Source organism: Microtus pennsylvanicus, chromosome 16 (assembly GCF_037038515.1).
Source record: "Microtus pennsylvanicus isolate mMicPen1 chromosome 16, mMicPen1.hap1, whole genome shotgun sequence".
NCBI classification, from domain to species: domain Eukaryota; kingdom Metazoa; phylum Chordata; class Mammalia; order Rodentia; family Cricetidae; genus Microtus; species Microtus pennsylvanicus.
Window position 1 is genome coordinate 26,105,275 of NC_134594.1, and position 24,288 is coordinate 26,129,562.

Below are 24,288 nucleotides of genomic sequence, written 5' to 3' on the forward strand. Positions count from 1 at the left end.
GGAGTTTAGGAAAGAAGCAGATGAAATCAGTGAGCCTGACCCACATCAGAGGGTACCACATGCATGCAGGAGCCCATGGGGGCCGGAAGTGGGCATCCGATCCCCTGGAGCTGGAGTTACAGGTGGTTGTGAGCCATCACGTGGGTGCTGGGAATTGAACCCAGGTCCTCCAAAAGAGCAGGAAGGCACTATTAACTGCTGAACCATCTCTCCAGCCAGGCTTTTATATATATGTGTGTGTGTGTGTGTATAATATTAAGCAGCAATTTAATTTGATTCCACCAAAAACATTTATAGAATTGGAATAGCTGACCTACTTACTTATGATTATATATAATGAGGGAAATATTAAAATGGCATGATTGGTAAAAGATTTCAGGTGTAATAAGTCAAATCATTACATAAAAATGAGCTTTCTATATTTTTTTCTATGTATTTCTATTTGACTATTTGAGGTTGTGGTTTCCCAATAAATATACATAAAGGTTCATTTTATTCTGAGTAGAGATATTAAGAAGTGAAAAGACAAATAGGGCCTTTTAAAAAAAAAACTTTAGTTCTTATGTATTTTCCTTTAACAGAAACAAAAGGGTTTACTACCAGGTAGCGTCCATATGTTTCTAAGAGTAAGAAACACTGGTATTATTTGAGATACAAGATTTAATAGACAGAAAGCTAAGAATTGTTGTCCTGGAAACCTCTCAAAACTGGGTTAAAGCAGGAGCAATAGCTCAGCGCTATTCAAAACACCGGCTGCTCTTACAGAGAACCTGGGTTCAGTTCTCCGCACCCACATGGTGACTGACAACCATCTTTAACCCAATTCCACCACATCTGTTGCCCTCTTTCTGGCTTCCAGGGTACTTCAGGGACATAAGGCACATACATGCATCCAGGCGAAACTCAGACATATAAAATAAGTAAATAAATCTCTAAAAGAATTAGAATGGGTTAACTGCTCCTTCCATGGGTCATATTATGTATTGTAGCATGCAGCTCTCTATACTATTAGCTGACGGAGTGTGGTCACAAGATCGTAGCACTCACTGCACATCTGCATTGTCCCACCTCGGCTCCAGCACTTAGCAGAATTCCTGGCATCCACAGCTGATGCTCAGTAAACCTTTGACCACACAGGCGCACAATACAAGGACTAAAGCGCTCTTGTTTTCTGGTTTGTTTTTGTGTTGTTTACAACACTTGGGTTTGTTCTCTGATGCTAATACCTTCCAGGTTTTATACAGATAGCGAAACCAGTAAGAAGTTAGGAATTGGCTGATGTAATTTATCGATACGTTCGATAAGCATGTGAATCTATTAGTCTAGGAGGCAGCCACTATCTGTTTTCCCAGAAGAATGTTCTAACCATTCCCCACCCTCCCCCACAGCAAATACTTACTCAGTAACTGAATAACACTGAATTTTCTTTTCCGTCCTACATTTCCACACAGCAAAATCTGTCTACTCCAGACACAAAAATCCTTTGGGTGACTAAACTGCCTCTGGATAGTCCCTTCCCAAGGGGCAGGGTAACTTGGAGATTTACTCTTTTTGTGTTCATGACCATCCCCAAATTTTCAGGGGAGTTCTGGAGCACCCTCCCTGGTAACTACCACTCAAGACTGTTGCAGCGTGGATGCCATAGGCACATGAGGACTGGACCTCGTCTTGAGGTGGAGGTGGAAGGTCGGTACCTATTCCAGTGGTGCAGAGGGCCGCAGATATGGGCAGGCAAGGGAGGAGTTAGACAGTATCCATGCTAGCCCTGAGCATGGCTTCCCATTAAATAAATAAGCAACAAAGGGTGTGTGTTTGCAGATGAATATAGATGCTAATGTATGGAGTGAAATACAAAATAGTTTAAAATCCTTCCCTAAATCACAACTATTCAATTAAAAACTATAAATGAGTATAGAGAATATATTAGCACAGTTATAACTATGTGAGGTCCAGGGTGTATGTATGTACATACATGCTTTCACGTGTGCGTGTTTCCCTTGTTTTAAAATCCCATCGCTCAGACATGTCACTGGTGGAGAGAAATATCTTCCCTTATGCTAAGGAATGCAGAAATAAGTTTTAAGTCTTATCCCTTAACGTAAACGAAAGCAATTTTACTAAATAGCAAATAAAATCCCAAAAGCTAGCTTCCAGCTTAAACTAACAGAGCAGCTTAAATGTATTAACGTTGTCATGGGATTGTTTAAAAGAGAAAAGCGTTACTATCGAAGTATATCCCCAAAGCGGCAGACTAAAAGAAAGTTTAATTATTCATTCACAGATAATTTATGCAATTAATGTTAAATATTCTTTAATGAAAATTACAAACATAGGGGAACTTCATATTTGACTGAAGGCAGAGGAATTTGGTAAGCTCAGGATGCAGGAAGCCCCCAGTTCTTTAATCATGCTGAGTCTTTTAACACAGGGATTTGTATGAGTCCCCATTTTATGAACTCAGCAGATTGCATCTTTGTAGAGCATTTAGGAATTTTCTGACTGACAAAATAATGCAGGTTGGCAGTTAGAAAGAAAGCTACGTCTGGCTTCTGACAGCATTTCAACTTCAGAAGTCTCGATGAGGTCTGTGTAAATGCCAGGCCTCAAAAAGCCATTCACTCCGTACCCCCCTCCTCCGCCCCAACTCAAATACACATGGAGACAAACCAGGATTGTATGCAAGGGGCAGGAGAAGGTCAACTTGCAAGAACATTAATGTTCATTTTCACAATGTCAGCCAAGTGCACACGTTGACAAGGAAAGTAGCCGAAGAGAAATTCAGCGTTATGGCTCATCACAGAAAGGGGGGCGGCCAGGAGCAAAGGGGTGGGTACTGCCCCATAAAGGTGGAAATAATAAAATGCAATACAGGGAACAAATTCATCCCAGAGTGGTCTGACTCCCAAACCCTTTGCTCAAAAGGTATTCTAAAAGATCTGAAAGACGTCAAAGCTGATGAACTGGGGTCACAAAAATGGGAGGAACCAACCACACTGGTTCTTAGAATGACAGTCATGGAGAGGACCTGGCATTGGTGCATTGGTTGCAGTTAATGTACCTGAGATATAGCTTCCCTTCATTATGGTTACATTTCCCCCTTTCCATCAATATACCTGAGAATTCTAAAGAATCTGGAAAATTCTTTGCCTAGAAAGTCCACATAGTGACTTTCAACTCCTCTACAGGGAAAGTGCTTTGTCCTAAACGCCCATCAACAATGACGTAAGGGAGAGATGATCATGCTCACCATCGCCTGGGTCGATGATTTCCACAGTAGTCACCGTGGGGAACTCCAGGACCGCCAGCACAGGCTCAGAGAGAACCACCTGGAAGGTCTCCGAGTGCTCATGTTCCTCGTCGCTCAAGATCCGCACTCTCCACGAGGCCCTGGTCTGGCCCGGGTTGAACTGCACTTGTTTCTGGGCCTTGCCCTTGAAGTCACTGTCTTTTCGTGCAGTCCCATCCCTTGTGCTGATGCCTGCAGAGACAATATAAATCATTCGGTTTAGAGTAAATGGAACGATTCCCTCTTTTTCTTTGTTTCATTGCTGGGCACCCAGCTCGGCCTTAATTGCTGAATCTCTATCAGAGATTAAAACGAAACAAATTGCCTTAGAGTGCTTATACAACATTTCTTTGTCCCTGTGGTGACGGTGGCGCATGCCTTTAATCCCAGCACTAGGGAGGCAAAGGCAGGTGGATCTCTGTGAGTTCGAGGCCAGCCTGGTCTACAGAGCTAGTTCCAGGACAGCCAAGGATACACAGAGAAACCCTGTCTTGAAACACCAAGCATCAAAAAAAGAAAAAAGAGGGCTGGAGAGATGGCTCAGTGGTTAAGAGCACTGGCTGCTCTTCCAGAGATCTTGAGTTCAATTCCCAGCAACCACATGGTGGCTCACAAACATCTGTAATGAGATCTGGCGCTCTCTCTGGCATCCAGGCACTGGTCTACAGAGCTAGTTCCAGGACAGCCAAGGATACACAGAGAAACCCTGTCTTGAAACACCAAGCATCAAAAAAAGAAAAAAGAGGGCTGGAGAGATGGCTCAGTGGTTAAGAGCACTGGCTGCTCTTCCAGAGATCCTGAGTTCAATTCCCAGCAACCACATGGTGGCTCACAAACATCTGTAATGAGATCTGGCGCTCTCTCTGGCATCCAGGCATACATGGAAGCAGAATGTTGTATACATAATAAATAAATAAATAAATCTAATAAATAAATAAAAAGAAAATGACTTTGGATGTATCTGAATACACCACAGACTGCAAATCTTAACATGAAGATGGAAATAAAGGTTTTGTGAAAAGCCTTCATCTTCTAGTCTTCGGAAAAACACCAGACAGGTAGTGTTTCACATATGCATCCACTTCGGTAGCAGACAGCATAGCGTATTTAATGTCAAAGGATAAAGGGCCCCAAACAGGAGTGCCAGCTCTCTGTGTCTGGCTGAGTTCACAGCACCTGCTGGTCGACTGCTGCCTGCTTGGCTGGGGTCCCTTTCAGCAGTAATGAACTCTTTCCAGAAGATGCAGAAGGAGCAGAAAGGCAAGCACATGGGTTTTCTTTAACGAGAAATGTAGGTGTGTGTGTGTGTGTGTGTGTGTGTGTGTGCGTGCGTGCGTGTAAGCAGTGAAAGAATCAAGGAGACTAAGAGAGCAGGAAAGAGATCTTAAGGGGAGTGGAAGAGGGAGGGTGAGGGAGTTCACGCCACATGAAAGCAGAAAGGGGGGTCGGAAGAGGACAGTAGCAGGAGATGAGCAAGACCAAAGCCTGGCGTGTGTGTATGAAAATGCCGTAGCAAAGCCCGTTAACTTATACGTCGACCTTCAGAATTAGTTTTAAGAAGCTTGTTACGGCTTAAACATGAGGGGTCCTGCTCAGCTGATGCCCTGAATGTGCGGGCCACATCTGTTGGCATTATCTTAAGGGTTGTATGTATGGCCTGGCTGGCAGAAGCAGGTCCCTAGGGTCAAGTCTTTGAAGGTTGTATTTGTTCCTGGGCTTGGTCTAACTCTTTCTGTTTTCTGGTCAACCAAGATGTGAACAGCCCCATCTCCTGCTTCTGCTGGCACAGTTGGGGTCACTCCTGCCTCCGTCCACTCACAGCCACTGTTGGACTGTTGGGTAATCCTTCCTTCCCTTAAGTAGCTTTGGCCAGGAATTTCGTCACAGGCATGCAAACATGATTTGACAAGGGGTTACAAGATAAAGAGTCATCTTCGGGAAAATGCATTTATATATTCTGTATAAATCTTGATTTACACACTGTACTCAAGTGATACTCTATCTGCAGCTACCATGTATTCTAGTGTGTATGTAGGTAAGTCCATATGTGAAAGTGGAAATTTTATGGGACCAGCATCCTCATTGGAGACTTCTATAAATCTGCTTTGTGTTACACTTGAACTCTAGTCCAGTTCCTGGCATAATTTCAGGGTCATCTTCAATGATGGCAGACGTGGGCACACAGGGAGACGTGGACACACAGGGAGACGTGGACACACAGGGAAACGTGGACACACAGGGAGACGCGGGCACACAGGATCTTTCTAATATTCTTCCACTCCAGTCTGCTAAGTATCTGTGTGAGGCGAGCCAAGCAGAGCTAGGGAGCCCTTGTAGAATTGCTGGGATAGTCATAGGAACCATAGTTGGTCCAAACAAATAACTTAGGAAAAATGCATTAGCATTCCACTGAAGAATAATAATTTTTTAAAAAAGGAGAGGAAAAAAAAATAGATTTGAAAGTCTTTAAAACACCTCTCAATGGTTAACTTTCTCAGTGTTACCCGTAGGATATCTGTGAACTCAAATTACACAAACTTGCCAAAAGCGTGGGCAGAATGCAAATAGACAGGAGCATTGTTGATAAGGACCAAGGGGCTCCGCTTTCCCCCGTTTTCAGTGCAATTTATTCACTGTGTTTTCAGGCACAAAGCACAGGTGAAACCTACCTCTCGCTGACGGTACACATCTGTTGGGGGTGTGCAGAAGGGAGCCCTGGCAGAGAGACTGGGTCCCCTAAGGAGGAGAGCGGGACGAACATCTACTGAGCCATCTGTAGATAGGGACCTAATGTTCAAGGGGTGACAGGCCAGCGCAATTTCAAAGTAATAATTTCAGAGACAACCCTTTTATTTTTTATTTTCTAGCTTCCTATTGTGATTAATAATTTCCCTCCTCAGCACTTACCCACTCTATTAAATGCGTCGTTCTCAAAGTGGTATCATCGCCAGGGGGGGGGGATGGGTGGTGGTGGTGGGCACAATGCCACTTCTCATCAATGCCCTCAGTATTCTGCACAAACTGTATTTCTGCTTCACACATTTCCCTGTTTTATCATTATATGAAGTGAAATGTGGCCTTGAATCGGAGTTGAAGAAGGGTTTTATTCATTTGCTGTTGGCTCTTGGTTTAAGAAAATGACTAGGATATAACATGTAACATCTTAACCTGTAGTGGTCAGGGAGGAACTTCGGTGAGCCACAGGGCTCCCTGAATAGTTTTGCTTGTTTATTAAAGTAGCTGTCATATGTTTTTTTTGTTTGTTTATTCATTTGTTAGGTTTTTGAGGCAGGGTTTCTCTAGGCTTTGGAACCTGTCTGGAACTAGCTCTTGTAGACCAGGCTGACCTCAAACTCACAGAGATCCACCTGCCTCTGCCTCCCGAGTGCTGGGATTAAAGGCGTGTGCCACCACTGCTTGGCTGTCATATGTATTTTTACAGTTCTGTTTCAGATGAATTGTACCCTGGGGAAAAATTAGATTCTCATTATTTATTCTAACCTAGGAACATTTGATTTAAGTTTTGAATTCATTGGTGATGACTTCCAATTTTGTGCATTTATTTTACACCACAGAACAGTCACAATCATGCACCTTGATGTATATCTGTTGATATCGCTTAGAAGTTAAATATCAACGTCTCACTAAAATTTAACCAAGATCAGTGACCTAAATTAGTGTTGTAGTTTAATCACGAGAGAAAAACTTTAAACACATAGGAAGTGCAAATTAAACTTACTTATAAATGAAGTTTCTCCCAGGTACCCTCTGCGTTTAAGAACAATATCTAGAAACTTGGAATCTTCGTTGATCAAGTAGTATTCCTTTTCAAATGAGATCCACGCCCAGTTCAATCGAAAATGCTGGTTGGTTAACTTGTTTCCACCTGGAAAACAAGAATGTAAACCTTACATTACTGCTTTCTTGAATGGACGGCCTTAACAGTCCACGAACGAGAAAACTCTGAAAAGAATACTAATGGATTTAATACACGGACTCCAGGACACTTGTGTGGAGGTAGAGCCTGCCTCTCAGTGACTGTCAGATATTCCCAGATATGGCCCCTCAGAAATTCCTCCTTCTTTCAGGACTGAAGTGTGGGAAAGGGAAAGGATCGCGTAGTATTCTGAAGCCAAGAAAGTCATAAAACAGAGAGGGGTAGATCTGGGAACAGCAGGGGGATGAATGTGATGGAAATACCTCGTGTGGGCTGTCAGTTAATAAAAAGATACTTTTAAAAAACCCACTCACCACAAGGTGCCGCTGGTGAGCAAGCTTTTCTCTATAGAGGGTTTGCAATGTTCTTACACACACAAAAACCTTCCCAAATACCTTTTTCTGGTTCACAGAGCAATTGGGTGGAAGGCTTTAATTATAACCACTTACAGAAAAACAAATATTCTTGCTCCACCCCCCTTTTCACCAGACTCCACTCCATTCCAGAAAGCAAACAGACAGCCTTTTTCATTGGCCTCCCCTCTCCTCCCACCTCCCCACCAAAACGGAGCTGGCAGCCTCTAGGGAGAAAGAGAACCTTGTGTGTGATCTCTCTAATGCGAGAGCTACTCTGTTGAGTAAATCAAAGAACTGCTTATCAGCTGATCACTCCACACCTATCCCTCAACGGCTTGTCTTTTGATCTGGGAGGTTTATAAACAAAGGCATCACTAATTCCTTTTAAATCTTTCTGGAAAAGAGTAAGGGGACAAAGCCTAAATAACAAACACAGCTAAAGGGGTGGTTTGTATTCTGGGTTCCTCTCTTTTGAGTCCACACAAAAAGAGCTATGTAGAGAAAAATGGGGGGGGGGGGTGAGAAATGTCAAGACTCTGGTTGGCTGAGTAAAAATCTATCCGAGGCAAAGCAACCAGGGGAGGACCATACCGTCTGCTTTCTCTTAACTTTTTATAAGTAAAAACCATGGTGACTTTGAGTTATCAACTCTCACACCCGACAACCTGAAAACCGCATGCAGCTGAGACTATGCAGGGAAATTGGTTCTCTTACTGTCTGACTTGGCATCACAGCCTCTCAGAAAGTCCCACAACGCATGCCAGAGGCAAAGGGATGTTTTATCGCTCCTGTCAATCTTCCATGGGAGTTTTGTCCCCAAAGAAGCCAAAACAGATTTGTAAGGAAGCACTCATTGTAATTATTTCCTTCATCACCCCAGACCTGAGAAAACTCAAGGCTTACTCCATTGTCCTACAGCAGACCACTGCAAAGCCAGTCAGTCACTGCACAGAAGATTCGGGGGCAGAGCTGCAACTCTGGTAGCGCTTTGCCTGGTGTTCACAAGGTCCTCAGTTCGGTCCCCAGTACCGCCGAGTGGTTGCACCACCACGGAAATCAATAAATATGAAATCCTTACTGAAGCTCTTAAAACTGTGATGCAGAAGCGACAACATGTGCTTTGGCTGCGGCTACGTAAAATGCACCGTACACACAGGATTATTGTATGCTTAGAGCTGATGAGGTGCTGACAATTCAGCTTTTAGTTAGTTAATTTCTGGTTTGACTGTTGTTTGTTTGCTGGTTTGGATTTTGAGGCAGGGTCTCACTACACAGTGTGAGCACAGACTTCCGACTTGCAATACTCTTAACTCAGTCTCTTGAATACAGGTGAACACACCCTCCATAATTACTTTCTAAATTAATTTTTTAAATATTTATTTTAATATTTTATGTGTATAGGTGTTTTGCTTGCATGTATGTGTGTGTATCATAAGCCTGCCTGGTGCTTGTGGAGGCTGAAACTGGAGTAACAGGTGGTTGCGAGCCACCACATGGGTGTCAGGGAGACAGCCATGATCTGTTGTCATTGCACAGTCCAAAGGATGAGGGCCAATTGTTCACATAACCATGTGATGGCTTATCTTATGTTCTAATCACGATGGTTATCTCAGGCACTTTGTTACAGCAGAGAAGACCTGATCTAACTGATTGCATAGTTTATGAACAGCCAGAAGAGAGTCTGTAGGTTCTGGTAGGAAGAAAGGAGAAAGGGACTGGAGAGATGGCTCAGTGGTTAAGAGCATTGCCTGCTCTTCCAAAGGTCCTGAGTTCAATTCCCAGCAACCACATGGTGGCTCACAACCATCTGTAATAGGGTCTGGTGCCCTCTTCTGGCCTTCGGCATATAGACTATTGTATGCATAATAAATAAATATAAAAAAAGAGAAAGGGATGGAATCACTAACTACCGAATGTTAGTAGCATCCCTCGCGTACACAGACAGTGTATCACAGTGCGCCATCACTTGTATAGAAGAGAGGCGATCATATCCAACCCTTCGCTGTATTTTTTTTATGTACAAACATGGGGGCGGGGCTTGCATGATGCATGGTCTCCTTTCTAACAGCCATCACTTTTCTCCTCCTCTTGGCAATGTCTATTTTTCCAAATTTGACGATATTTAGCCAGTCTTACAATTTGATTTTCTTTCCTGAAATAGTCTAAGAAGTGGCAACGTCTTCTAAACACTACACACTGAGGACTATTGGGTGGTGGAGGGCTTTGATCACCTCTGAATGAATCAAGACACCCCAGCAAGCTGTAGCACTCACTGGCCCCTTTGTTGGATTCGTTTTCCTACAAAATACTTTCGACAGCCTCATTTCCTAAATGTAGGTATTTTCTGTCTGATTGTTTCTGCCTCTGAGTCTGACCCCTGATCTAGAGAACAGTCACTTTATTTTCATTATGGTTAGAGTAAAAAAAAAAAAAAAGGTCACTAAATGGAGTAGAATTCTACTGTTTTGGTTAAAGGAAATGCCTCATTTACTGGGTCATATGACACTTATGTAACGTCCAGTACCGAATCCTTTCATTTAAAAATATTGTTTTTAAGGATACATCTAAATTGTCTTTCATTTTGGAACAGGTACCAAATTGCTGGCTTATCCACAGGTTCCCAGTCACATCTGGCTGAATAAATATTTTCATGGGTTCCCAACACTTTCATTGAAAGAAAACCAGAAACAGTACCCGGAGCCTTTGTTTTTTGTAAGGACGATGATATGGTCCAAATGAATTATCACAGGGATTTAGAATTTAGTATAAAGCTGGGATTCTTCAGTGGATATTTAACTAGAGAGCACCAAGTCACACCTGTGAAGTCCAGGTCAAAACAATGAGCTGCCACCTGACTCCTCTGAACACATGAGCCATCCTGAGGTTTAGAACTTGCAGCACCTCAGCAGTCCCTTGTTGGGTAAGGAAGATGCTGGGACACAGAAGGACTAAATTCTGCTGGCTTGAGCTCCGTGTGTGAAGAGTGTGATTGATCCTGCAGAACTGAACTGTGTTTTACGAACACAGTGGAAATCAACCTTGCTTCTTATATACCATGCGAATGAATCTAAGCTCCGTAGATGGGAACAAAACATGTCAATGCTGTGAAACTAAGGCTACATGACTGAATGTGGAACTGTCCGTAAAATTAATCAGCTTAAAAACCAGACAAATTTTATTTACGTGATTGGCTGCTTTTTAAAAGCAGACCCCAGTGTCAGATGCCCCAGGAGCTGGAAACAAATTAAGGCCCACGGCTTGTGTCATAAATCTCCACAACAGGTGCCTGACAGCTGATAACCACACTCCCCAATGCTTTGTCCCCAAGCCCTGACACCAGAGCCATTAAGGTTTTGATGAGAAGGCTTCCTTTGAACTTTTCCAGCTGGTCTTTAGGCTGCTACAATTTTCTTTTTTCAGTTCAGACTCAATAGTGACTTTAGAATAACAAAGAATCGCAGATCTTCAGAGATCCCTCCCCCGGAAACACTGGCTTTCCTGATTTCCCTTAAGACAAAGGGCACACTTAATAACCACCACACTGTGTGCCACAGCCCTGACCTGTGCTGTTGAGGGAGGAGGCCCAACATTTAGCTTTGATGAGGAATCTGTCCTTAGACAAAAGTTAATTAGCAGAAAACTGTCCTTTTATGGTAAATTCCACTTGCCAAGAATAAGATTCAATCTAGAGACTTCCCTAGAAGTCAAATAGGCATCCACAATGAAACAAAAGCTAATCTGGATTTAACCTTTCAAAGCCAAAGATAGAGACAGATATTTAAGGGCTGGAAATGTAGGTCAATAGTAGGGTGCTCACCTAGAAATGGGTGTGTATATTGGAAAAGATTTAAGGCATTATTATTATCTGATTTATGGGCAAAATTATGTCATTTTATTTTTAAGCAAATTTTAGAAAGTTTTTTTTTTCTTTAAAAGCAAGCCAGCCTTAATCACCATCTGGACCGAGTTGGTGAGATTCCGGCTGTGCTTATGGGAGTTAGTGATTCCCGCTACGCTCATGTAAAGGATTCATTTCACTGTCGTGTCTGTGACAAGATGCATCTCTAACTTTGCACTGGCCTTAGGCTCTTCATAGGAGAGACAGTCAGCTTGTAGAACCAGACCCCTGACCCTTAAAGTCAGACTGATTTTACTGCTCTCTGAATACTGCCTGGTACAAAACATAACCCAACCTGGGTCTTTGGATTCCAGGAGTCAGTCTTCATCTATGGGGCATGATGCATGCACAAGCGCAAACCATACAAGCCCGAGAGTGTCAGGTACTGCGAGGTGCTGCCCTGCCCCTGAAGCTGCATGTATGCGGAGGAGGGATTTCTTTACCCAGAGGGAATCCGAGACGACCCATGGAAGAGACAGTGGTTAAATGGTCCTCAAGTCAGGGTGCCACTTGGACATTCAGGGTGGTGGAGGAAAAGGTGCTTCTGGACGAGAAGCCCAGGAACAAGAAAACTTCAGAGAATGCAGTTTTGTGGGTGCCTAGCGAATTTGCTACATATTGGTTTTCACTCCTTTTGCTATTGAAGTCACTGGAAATCAGAGAGAAGAAGTTGACTGTAGATGAGGTTCGCCCAAAGTTTGACTTGAGGGCAGGAGGGGACGGCTCACGCTGAGGTGACACAGACACACAGGTAAGAACACCTTAGACTCTGAAGCCACTGGGACCGATGGGAGGCGGACTAAGAATTGCCCTTACTTTGTGTTGTTTTCCAGACTACGTACTACAAACAAATGCTTCTATGTTTTGCTAAGTAGTGTATTTCAGTTAAAACATTAAAATTACTCACACGTGCAACAGCTAGTCATTAATAAATCATTTTCTCCTTTCATTCTCCATCCCTCGGCCTGTGTAGCCCCACCTCCTCGGCCTGTGTAGCCCCACCTCCTCAGCCTGAGTAGCCCCACCCCCGCTTCCACTGCCTTATAAGTTGCATAAAAGAGGCTGCAGAGAACAAGGGGTCAGATCCACTGAGCAGTAAAAGAACTTGTAGAGTATGGTAGGGGAGAAGTGGAAGGGAACGGGGCACAGTTGGATATTAGTACATGTGTGCATGTGCATCCCCCCCACACACACATAAATCTATCATCTGGGGAAGCATAAGGAAGTGTACCCATCACAGCAAGGAGAGTGATGGAGACAGGATATATTCAGAGCTGCCCCATGAACAACTCTGAGAGCAGCTTTAGTATGGCTTAGCGCACACTTTACTCTTCGTATGTATGCATGCATGTATGTATATGGTTTATTTTGTGTGTGCACTGTGTGGGTCTACGCCTAAAACAGACTGAGTGTGGAGGTCAGAAAACAGTGTGTAGGTGTTGAAAGACAGCTCTCTTCTATTGTCACGCCGGTTATGGGGATGTGATGGCGAGGCTGACAAACATCCCCATCCCCCTTAGAAGCCAAGGGTACCACAGTCCACAGCACGCCTTGTAGGGTGCTCTTTGGGGTGTGGTTCACCTTGTATACTTCCATGAACGCTATGGAAGGTGGCACATGGTGTGTGCTGCTACGCAAGGCTCCAAAGGGTTAAATTCATATCCACAGACTACACCACAGGTTGATAGATCCCCAGTCCACACGAATCTTCCATTCTATATTTGCAAACTCACCTATCTGTAACAACGTAACTGCAACCCCTAAAATCAACACAAGGCATTTCAGTGGTCAGTCTTGAGCATGGGCACATGTGTTTAAGTTGTAATCACCTGAACCATTATTACCCCCATTCAACACACAGTAGGTCAGGGATTTCTACACTCTGAGAACCAGGTCAGAGGGCATGGGGTTAAATCCGTGTATAGAGTATATCAGGGCCAATTTAACACCAACTTCCGGTATTCTTTTCTTCTACTTCTTCCCAGTCATCGGATCAGTTCATTGAGGTCACCATTGAATTTCAGACCATGCCAGCACCCTTTTAATCTTCTCAGGTTAATGAATTCATAAACTGATGCCATGGGATAGAAGCAACACCATCCACTTGTCCCTCCACTGCTGGCCAAGACCCCGAGGCCCCCAGACAGTAAGATGAACACAGAAATGAACACAAGAGCTCAGAGTGTCTAACTTCAGAAGGGATTCGGAGGCTATGCAAGGCCTGGCTGAGGAGGCTGAGAAGTAACCACTTCTGATGGAGGGGTTCAGCAGGCCACAGCTGGGTGGGAGCCTCAAGCCTGAGCCTTCAGGGCTCCTTCTAGTAACTAAGTACAACCCCTTCCTCCCCCTTAAGCTTCAGCTGCCCCCTCATGCCCCCCATCGCCCCGCCCAGCAAACAAGGAATTAAAATGAAAAGGAATGTGCTTAATTTCATCCTTGCAACCCCCTCACAACAGAAGAACCACTGATGTCCATCTTCTGACCTAGGGTTTGAGAGCCTTTGCTCAATCAAGCCTGACTAGTTTGTGTCACATGTCACCTCCTGAGTTAGACTTGGTGGAACTAAGGTCTTGGCTGCTGGCATGCATGCTCAGGATGAGGAATTCCGGCGCACAACCACCTGAATGTGCACCTGAGAAGGGCAAAGGACAAAGTAAACACAGGTAATTGCAAGGTGAACTCTCACCCACTATTCCAGGAGCATTTGCAGCCTGGAAGCTAACACTTAGTTATTTTCATTCGTGTCACGCAAGCAGCTAAGGATTTTTTTTTCTTTCACTTAATTTTGCTGATCAGGCAATACATTAAAGAAATAATTATGTTGTTGAACAGCACAAATACAGACATTAGGTATTTTAGAGTAGGGCATGGACCGGCCATTAATCCTCACTTGCTCTTTTATCAATGCCTCAGAAAGGTGTAGTTTCGATAGACTGATTGCAAAGGCATTGTTTTACCGTGAAAGATGAATATATTACCTGGTGGTTTGAGCCTGCTCTAGTGGTCCTTTGATAGGCTTATATATTTAAATATGAAATATAAAAGTATTAATATATTATACCTGTGTATGTTTTTAACTTTGGGGAGGTCTTACCTTTTCTCTTTTTTTTTAAAGCCACCTAGAACTAATTTGCTATCATCCTCCTGATTTCCCATAGAAATAAAGATGTAAGCAAACAAACATTTTCACAGAAGCCCTGACTGCTTTTCCAGAGAGCAGAGTTAGGAGGATCCACACCCACATCACCCTCTGGGGACAGTAAAAAAAAAAAAAATACACAAAAGCAAACACCTGGTGCAGCGAGATTTCACGCAAGCCCTGCCTGAAGCTACAAATAAATTTATTAGATCTCTGGCAACGTGTTCTTAAAATAAACTTAATGGCCTCCGGGTCTCTATTCAAACCAAAGCTTAATTCCTTTTGTGGCGCCAGGGCCAGACAGGCTCCCCCACCCCATGGAGAGGGGAGGGGAGGGAGGGGGCGTGGCCCATCACCTCCAGGAGTAACCGGTTTAGTGTGTTGTAGTTGACTCCCCGTGAGGTGAGGCTTGATTACCATCAGTGTGACGGTACCCCACACCACAGTGAGGCGAAGCCATACAGCCACGGGCACTATGACCCAACTATGCTTTTCTTCTGTGTTATATCCACGGGAACAGACAAAAATACAAAAATGGAAAAAGTATATGTTTCTTAAGCTGATTGTTGAAAAGGAAACAACAACAATCAAGCCCTTAATTCCTCTCGGCCCATTATCACCAGCATTTAAATTTGATGGCAAGGCTGGGAGGTTTGGTTGAGATGGGGGCAGGAAAGTCATCCTATGATCAAAACACTGGGATTGACTTTGAACTCAGACAGTGGGAGGACCCTTCTTTAGAGCTAATTTTTCTTTATTTGTTGGCTGTGCAGATTGAAATCGGAAATTGTTCGCACATTCTTGGCTCTGTTTTTGGCAGCAAAAAAAATTAAGTTTCTGAAATTTGGGATATCTTTTTAAAATCATAACGATTCAATCATATTTAACTGCGCAAATTCAAGGGTTTCACTGTGACATTCTATACCTGCATGGCTGGCCCAGCCACACCAGCCCCCACCCCTGTCCTGGTCACTTCTCTCTTGCCTTCCTCTCCCCATGCTCACTTCCTGGCTTCCTTCTCCCTAATGAGCTATCTTTCTTTTGTTTTGTTTTTGAAGTTGTAAACTTTAAGTTTTGACAATTAAAAACAATTATGGAATTATGCCTGGTTATCCAGCTATTGCTTCTGCGGGAATCAGCACAGCCTTGTCCACAAAGGAGAGAAGGAAGGAAGAAAAGCATTGAGGAGATGGGAGAGAGACAGAGACCATGGGCAACCTCAGGGTCTCAGGTCAGTTCATTGTGTTCATTGTTTCTTCTCATCTATTTCAGATTAGATTTGCAAAGGGAGCCTTGCTGCTTAACCTGCAGGAGGATTTAATTAGTCAAACCCTTTGGTAACGGGTCTGATCCCTTCAAAGTTAGGCAAGCAATACAATGGAATCCTCTTGGTGATGTATGCCTCTAAAACACAATAATTTGTTTACATATTTAGCTGGGAAGAGGAGGAAGGGGGATGGGGAAGAGGTTGGAGAGGAGAGCAGGAGAAGGAGAGGAGGGAGAAGAGAAGCGGGAGACGAAACTGACGGAACCCATTTTTCCTCTACATAATTAGCAAGTGTCCACTGTCCACACTTCTTCAACAAGCACGTTTTTAAAAGGCCACCTCTGTCTTTTTAAAACACCAAGATTATAAGTGTTGTGTTTGGAAAATAATTTAAAGCTAGGATCCAATTGTTTTTAAGCTAAATATATATGTATTTGTATATGTATATATTTGTTTGTTTGAGACAAGGTTTCTCTGTGTATCTTTGGCTGTTCTGGAACTCACTCTGTAGACCAGGCTGGACTCAAACTCACAGAGATCTGCCTACCTCTGCCTCCCGAGTGCTGGGATTAAAAGAGTGTGGCACCATGCGCTACTTAAAAAATGTTTTTTTTTTCTTTCTTTCAGCTAGGAAAAGGTCTTAGGAGTATTTTTACTATTCTTTTTTTTAATATTTATTTATTTATTTACTATGTATACAATATTCTGTCTGTGTGTATGTCTGCAGGCCAGAAGAGGGCACCAGACCCCATTACAGATGGTTGTGAGCCACCATGTGGTTGCTGGGAATAGAACTCAGGCAATGCTCTTAACCACTGAGCCATCTCTCCAGCCCCTATTTTTACTATTCTTATTTGTTAAGCAACAATGTCTTATGGAGGGAAAAATATATTATTAGCAATAAGAAGTAGTAGCAGGTTAGCTATGATAAGGTATCCCTGTAAATCTTCAATGGTATTTTGGGCTAAAAATTTATAGAGGCATTGCCAATAAATCATGAGCCCAATTTTCTTCAGTATTAAACTAAGCGGAGGCAGGCTGAGCTATATTTGCAGGTCCTAACGTTAGGTAGTCTATGGTCTCTGGACTTCGTAATGTTCCAAATGCCGAGCATTTCTGGTGTGATTTTCAGTTCTTCAGAAAATGCTGTTAAGAAAGGTAACCCCGGCATCCGTTTGTTCTGAGCAATCACATGAAGCCCTGACCAGGCTTCTTGTGGAATTTTGGACTTTGGTGTCTACTTGGTAGAAAATGAAGGCCAGTTGACAAACTGGTCTCTTAGGCCAAAGTAAATGACATTTTTCTCTACTTGGTTAATGGGCCGTGCATGGTGAACCTGCTAACGCTTTGCGATAACAGTCACAACACAGAGGTCATACCTACCCCAGGCAGGCATTTTTAAAGGGCATCCTTCAACAGCAAACACAGTGCCTTTAATATAGTCTAACCTGGTGCTCTCTGGGAATGGGTGATGATTTTTGCTTCTGGGGAACATTTTGGCAAAGTCTAGAGACTTTGTGTTTTTATGCTCTTACACATGTGCACAGATGCATGTTGAGTGTACATGGATGTACATGTGCATATGTATCTGAATGCACATAGAAGCCAGAAGCGAGCATTAGGTGTTTGTTTTTGATCACTCATTATCCACCTTATATTTTGAGACAGAGTTCTCACACTAAGCCTGGAGCTCACCCGTTAGCGGATTGCCCAGTGAGTTCCTGAGACTGCCTTGACTTGAACCTACACCCATAGGCCAAAGCTGAAATTATAGACAGGGGCCAATCAAATCTGATTCTATGAGGGTTTGGGGGATCCAAACTCAGGTCTTCATGTCTGTGCCACAGGCACTTAACGAGATCTCCCAGCCTTTAGACAGCTCCCTAGCCCCTTAGACAGCTCCTCAGCCCTAGTCTTGGTTGTCATAACTGCAGAGGAAAGAGATGGGGAGAAGACGGAGGGAACAACATCTTCGGGGAGTCCAAGGGTCTTACAATACCCAGGACAGACAGATCCCACCCTGCATCCATACACAAATCCTTAGAACTATCTCCCTAGGGTTCAGTGGTTAAGAGTGCTTGTTGCTCTTCCAGAGGACCTGAGATCAGTTCCCAGCACCCATATCGGGTGGCTTACCACCATGTATAACCCCTGCTTTCAGGGATCAGACGCCTGTGTCAGGACACCTGAACTCACAATCATGTGCCCACATGCACTCACAAGAACCTACATATACTTCAAAATAAAAATAAAACCAACTATGTCTTAAGAAGAGAATTACCTGGCACCAAACATCAACATGGCTAATGCAGACAGGCCTTGGTCCAAGGGTACCTAATGTAAGCACAGCGGCAGACTGCCCTGGGCAAACCAGTGTTTTCTTACTGTATCTTCAGTATGTTGATCTTGTGTAAGTGCTCAGACCTTCTCCCACTGGTGCAGCTATGTTTCCAGCAAAGGCGTTTTATTTTCCTTCTACAGGAAACAGTTGAGCTGGTAGTTTTCCCAATCAGTTAAAATTTACAGCTAATCCCAGGGGACACTTGGGGTGGGGAAGGACCTTTAGAAATTCACTAGGTCCACGTGAAACTCTACACCTAGTTTAGGTTTTAATAGGAATCATGTATCAGATTGGCCTGTTCTAGTCTGGATCTTTCAGTAGATGAGGTTTCACGGGAGCACCTGAGAGTCTGAAACCACGAAGGCAGAAAGGGTCTCCTGAAGTCACTGTAGATAACGCAGCTGAGCACCAGACACATGCTATTCAGCCTTCCACTTTCTAGGACGCTTTGTAGCCAATAGTGGAAATACTGCATATTCAATGCAAGCATGCACTTGAGTGCAAACACACGTGCATGCACACACATGCATGCATGCTCATTCAGACGTGTTCATATGCACACATTCATGCTCACATGCATGCACGCACACACATATTCACACACATGCACGTCCTCACTTTTCCTTTTACAGAGAATGAAACAGTTTCCAAAAGTCCATATCACACCAGGGCTAGAGAGATGGCTCAGCGGTTAAGAATACTGTCTGTTCTTGCAGAGGATCGAGGTTTGGTTTCTAGCCCCCACATGGTGCCTAACAACTGTCTGTAATTCCAGTTCTAGGGGGTCTTATGCCCTCTTCTAGCTTACAAGGGCACCAAGAACTCATGTAGTACACATACATACAGACAGACAAAACACCCATACACATAAAAGCAAACAAACAAAAGCATAGAACATATAGCACCCCTTACATTTTTCTCTGCCAACATGCAGGAGGCAATTTTTCTTTCGGAATCCATATTTTCTGCATTGACCCGCATTGTGTGGGGTTTTTTGGCACCCCGCCACACACACACACACACACACACACACACACACACACGCACACACACGCACGCACACACATGCGCGCAGACACACACACTGCATCGACTAGGAAGGAGTTAGGCAGCATTAAGCTGTATAAAAGGTCTATCCTGAAGGAATATGTGGGGACTCTGAGTCACGACTGTGCCTTGAAGGCCTATGAGGAAGGGATCCCATTTGTTAAGTGACCTCTAACTGGTACACCTTGGCACAAGTCGGCTTCTAGTATGGACAAAGACCAGGCAGAGGGTCCTGGGTATCTGTCCCATCATCTGTCACCAACAGGTAGGATGGGATTTCAGAAATTTCAGGAGCAAAATCCAATACCATTAATAAATATTTTTTTCCCTGTCAGAAATAGAAATTCTTGTTCCAGTTGTACGATAACAAATCTCAACTGTCAGTGTGCTAGGATTTGTAAGTATGCAGGAGACAGACTTCTTGAAACATCTTTCGAATTAGCTAGATTAGGTTAACTAGGGTGGGCAGAGCCACCCTCACTATGGGCAGCACCATTCCATGGGGTGGGAGGAGCCACCTTAACTGTGGGCGGCACCATTCCATGGGGTGGGAGGAGCCACCTTAACTGTGGGCGGCACCATTCCAAGGGTTGGGTCCTACACTGAGTAATAAAGAATCTAAGCACCAGCATTCATCTCCCAGTGATTCCTGACTGTGGATGCCATGTGACCCCTCTTCTGTAAGTTGCTTCCTGTTGGGTATTTCAACCCAGCATTGAGAATAGCAGCTAAAACTGGGTGCTCCTAACTTCTAATTCAGATGGCAAAGCAAATATACTTATCTGTAGGGTGCCAAGAAAAGCGAGTTCGAATAAATACAGCTGGCTCCTGGTATACTTGTCCCATAGAAGACATACTGAACATTAGAATCACATATTCATATAGTTGGATTTTTGTGACTTAACAACAGAGTGCTCCACTTTTTTTTTTTTAATTAATCAAATGTGGGATCAGATCTCAACGGAGACAAAGATCAGGATTTTCTCCAGCTTAAAAATAAAACAAACAAAACTCCGGCCAAAGCTGCCAGCAATGTAGAGCGACATTAGCACCTGGTTTTCAGTTGGATCTTAAATTTACTCCCTGTGGACATTTAAACCCCATGTCTGTCCAACTCGGATAAAGGATTTTCAGGCTTACTAAGAAGAACGCTTCTGTAGCAAGGAAACCACCAGTTCGGGAAGTATGGGCTTAGCAGGGCTCTGGAAAGAGGCTAAAACCCCGATTAACAGAAACAAAGTGTGAAAGCCCACGCTCCACAAGTCTGTTCTTATTTCTCACTCATCAGCTACTCCCTCCCAGGAGAACTGTAGCAAACAGCTCAGTGTTTAGCATCTCTTCAGAAACACTTACGTCTAGTGTGTGTGTGTGTGTGTGTGTGTGTGTGTGTGTGTGTGAGAGAGAGAGAGAGAGAGAGAGAGAGAGAGAGAGAGAGAGAGAGAGAGAGAGTGCATGCTGATGTGTATGTACCACGGGCATGCGATTCCTGTAGAGGCCAAGAGAGGACATCAGAAACCCTGGAGCTGGAGTTTCTGAGGCTGTGAGCCACTGTGTGAGTGCTGGGAACTGTCATCTCTGCAGGAGCAGCCAGTGTTCTCACTACCGAACCATCTCTCCAGTCCTAGGTACCCATCAATTTCAGAAGACATAGAAATGACATTTTGATTCACATCTCAGATTTTTTTTTTGTAATGATGTTGACATATTCTACTGGGAAATTCTTGTGGTTTTCAGAAGAACCAAACATGTTTCAAATTAAAATCGTGAATTAGTCCCATTCGTGATGCAGCTGGGTGCAAAGATTTGTGTGTGTGTGTGTGTGTGTGTGTGTGTGTGAGAGAGAGAGAGAGAGAGAGAGAAAGAGAGTGAGTGCATGCACACACACACACGTGGCTGAAACTTTAGGGCAATAAATATGCTTATAATACACACAGGATAATATGTAGACACACACATATATTACATATATATATATATATAAAATGGTCAGCTTTATGCCCCCTAGAAATTGAAACTAATAATTGTCTGAGACAATGAACACGCAGAAAGCCATCAGTACCCTTAAAAGAACAGTAGAAAAACCATGTTTTAGGAATTTCAAGATTCACAGAAAACCTTCATGGTATTTTTTTTTCTTACCTTATTGGTGGCAAAGAGAATGGCTGTGATCCTGTATCCCCTGTCTCAGGATCCCAGGACAGGGCGGGTGGCAGAGGAGCTCAGGGCTCAGTGGGACCTATACATGCTGGACCAAGGAGATCTGGGCAAAGGCCACTAGGCTGAGCTGCCCTCACTTGCATACAAGGGCTGAGTTCAGATACTTGGCCTGGATTAGAGGCTGCAGGGCCAGTGTTGGGAAATGTTTCCAGCTAGGAGGCAGGGCATCTGTGCACCCCTGTCTAGGTAAACTCTCCCCACCACCAGGGCTTCATTTGTTCTAGGACTCAAGCCCCTTTAGGTATTTAGGACCTTCATTCCTTTCATGCCAATCGTTCCCTTGAGCAATTTCCCCTTTTCCTAACTTCTGCTATAAATGCTGTTCGTCAAATGCAGAGGGAGCGCTCAGTTAGTTATCCAGCTTACACTACACACAGGGGTCTTAGCCAGCTTACACTACACATGGGGGTCTTAGCCAGCTGACACTGGCGTTTCTTTTCAGGTTTTCCTAGAAATGAGAGCTGTATAATAGCGAATATTTTATTTTACTTTTACGATTTTTATTTTATGTGTATGGCTGTTTTTGCAGGCATACATGTCCGTGCACCTCGTGTGTGCTTGATGCCCACAGAGGCCATAAGAGGACATTGGGCCCTAGAACTGAAGTTACAGATGGTTGTGAACCACCATGTGGGGGCTGGAAATTGAACCCAGGTCCTCTGGAATAACGACCAGTGCTCTTAACCACTGAGCCATCATCTCTCCAGTCCCAATATCAATATTCTAATGAAAAGAGGATTTAATAAGCATGAGTATTTCAATGATTTTTGTCTGTACAACGCCATGGCTTTCACTAATTTCCTATATATTAGTTCATGAAATCATGGTTGGTTTACTTCCTCTTCCCAGTTCCGACTTCCTAAACATTCTATCTTTCACTCACATCACTGCTAGATGAAAACGTTCACCTAGAAAAGTGACCTGGATGCTATCATTTTCATGTATTAGAAAAAAAGCCTTAATCAGAACTTCATTATGCTTTATGCTGGACATTCCTAGACAGCTTTGCAAAATTATCACGGGTAACAGATTGGAAGCCACGTAGAAGCTTGGCTGTGTGCAGGTCTCTCTACTTAATAAGCATCTCTTAGCCTTACCAAAGAGTTCAATGAAGCTGGGACATTGTTTTGCAGAGAAAGGACCTGGAGTTATTGAAGCTAGGTTTAGAGTTCCAGAGGTTTAATTCAGGACAGAGGAGTAAAGATAGCCATAAAGACCCACAGAAACACTCTGGTGAGTTCAATTAGTACTTCCACCCCGGGGTGAGGAGAGATTCCCTAGGGAATAGGCAGAATGATCAAGCTGTTAGAAACAGGGTGAGCGCTGCCTTCCTAATTTTCCCTTACTAGAGAACCTGTCTACCACATCACTCCTCACTAATAACTACCATCACATGCTCTCCCACTCCTCTTCCTCCAACAGGAACTAGTCATAAAAGGGCAGGTCTCTGAAAGGATGCCATGGATAAAACTTTCCTATCAACTTAGTGCAGCATACAAGGGCACAACTGTTTTAAAAAGTGGTAGCATACAATGGTGGTTCTTTGCAATTAACATTTTAATTATCTGCATCAGTTAGTGATGCCCAGAGAGTCAATAACAGTCTACTGTATTCTTTCATCACGGCGGGTATTGCATTGAAGCCAGAGAACACAATGAACAGAATATAGAAGGATCCATTTGTTTCTTTATGAGGAAGAGCGACTGGAAACGGGAACTGACAACTCCCTCTGTGTTTTGTTCTTGAGGAGGATGGGTCACATGATCATTGGATTTGTCTGTTGGCTTCGGTTACTAATCTCAATAAACAATTCTGCCTCAGGTCTATTTGGGAGTTTCTGGTTCTGAGTGCTCGCATTGTTTAAACCCCATTGTGAAAATACTGAATATTTAAATATTTAAAACCCCACTCATTTCATTTCATCCTTCGCTCATAAGTCTTCAATGTTTATGAGATGAGATAATGTAGTTCCAGACCGGCAAAATACAATCTATAATGACATGTCCTTTTAAGTAATTTTTATAGATTAAATATTTGAGCAAACTTATTCGTACCGTTACAACTGGACTTGCTTATATAAAAACACTGACGAAGACTCCAGATCCTAGCTCAGGCTGAATGCCCCTTAGTGTTTATATAATATGGCTCGGTTGTGATCAGCTTCTGGCTATTTTGGCTTTGTGCTACCCAGCAGGCGTGCATAGTTTCTAGAAGGAAGAGGGGTGATGTGCAGCTGTAAACCTAAATGTGAGCTTCTGTGCTCGTTCTCTGTTGCTGTGAGAATACCGAGTCAGCTGACAAGAGGAAAGATTTGACTTTGGTTCATTAGAGGATTCAGACCATGGCCACTTGGCTTTGCTGCTCTGGCTTTGTGAACACGGTGGCAGAGAGCATGCTGGGAAACAAGGCTTCTTACCTCTCAGCAGCCAAGAAGCTAGGGGGAAAAAAAGAACCAAAGAAAGAGACAAGACAGAGCCCCTAGCATCCGCCTTTCTAAATCCACGTCCTCCAATGAGGCCCCACCCTGGGAGGAGCATCATCTCTGCTAGCACCACTCCATGGGCTTTAGAGTCAAGCCTTAACAGACATTCGAGTGGGAAAAGCACTGTTAACATTGACCGCTGTTATTCTTCTCTTAATACTCCCAAGCCTAACTATGAACATAAAATAGAGATTTCGACATCAACATCAGTATTTTCTAAAGCAGCACAGATAGTAACTTTAAGTTATAGGGTACTCCAATCACTGCATAACCCTCAATAAGCAAGGCCCAGTTATGTATCCCATATCAGCTAAGACC

The 24,288-nt window shown here is 43.6% G+C and overlaps 1 protein-coding gene across 1 annotated transcript in view; it reads right to left on the minus strand.

Moving 5' to 3' along the window:
* Frem2 (FRAS1 related extracellular matrix 2) overlaps window positions 1-24,288 on the minus strand; it is a 133,036-nt gene that overhangs the window by 70,199 nt on the left and 38,549 nt on the right. The window contains exons 3-4 of the mRNA XM_075950736.1: window positions 7,026-7,172; window positions 3,248-3,478 (exon numbers count right to left, since the gene is read on the minus strand). Of these exons, the coding sequence (XP_075806851.1) occupies window positions 3,248-3,478; window positions 7,026-7,172 (378 nt within the window). The remainder of the gene's footprint in view (window positions 1-3,247; window positions 3,479-7,025; window positions 7,173-24,288) is intronic.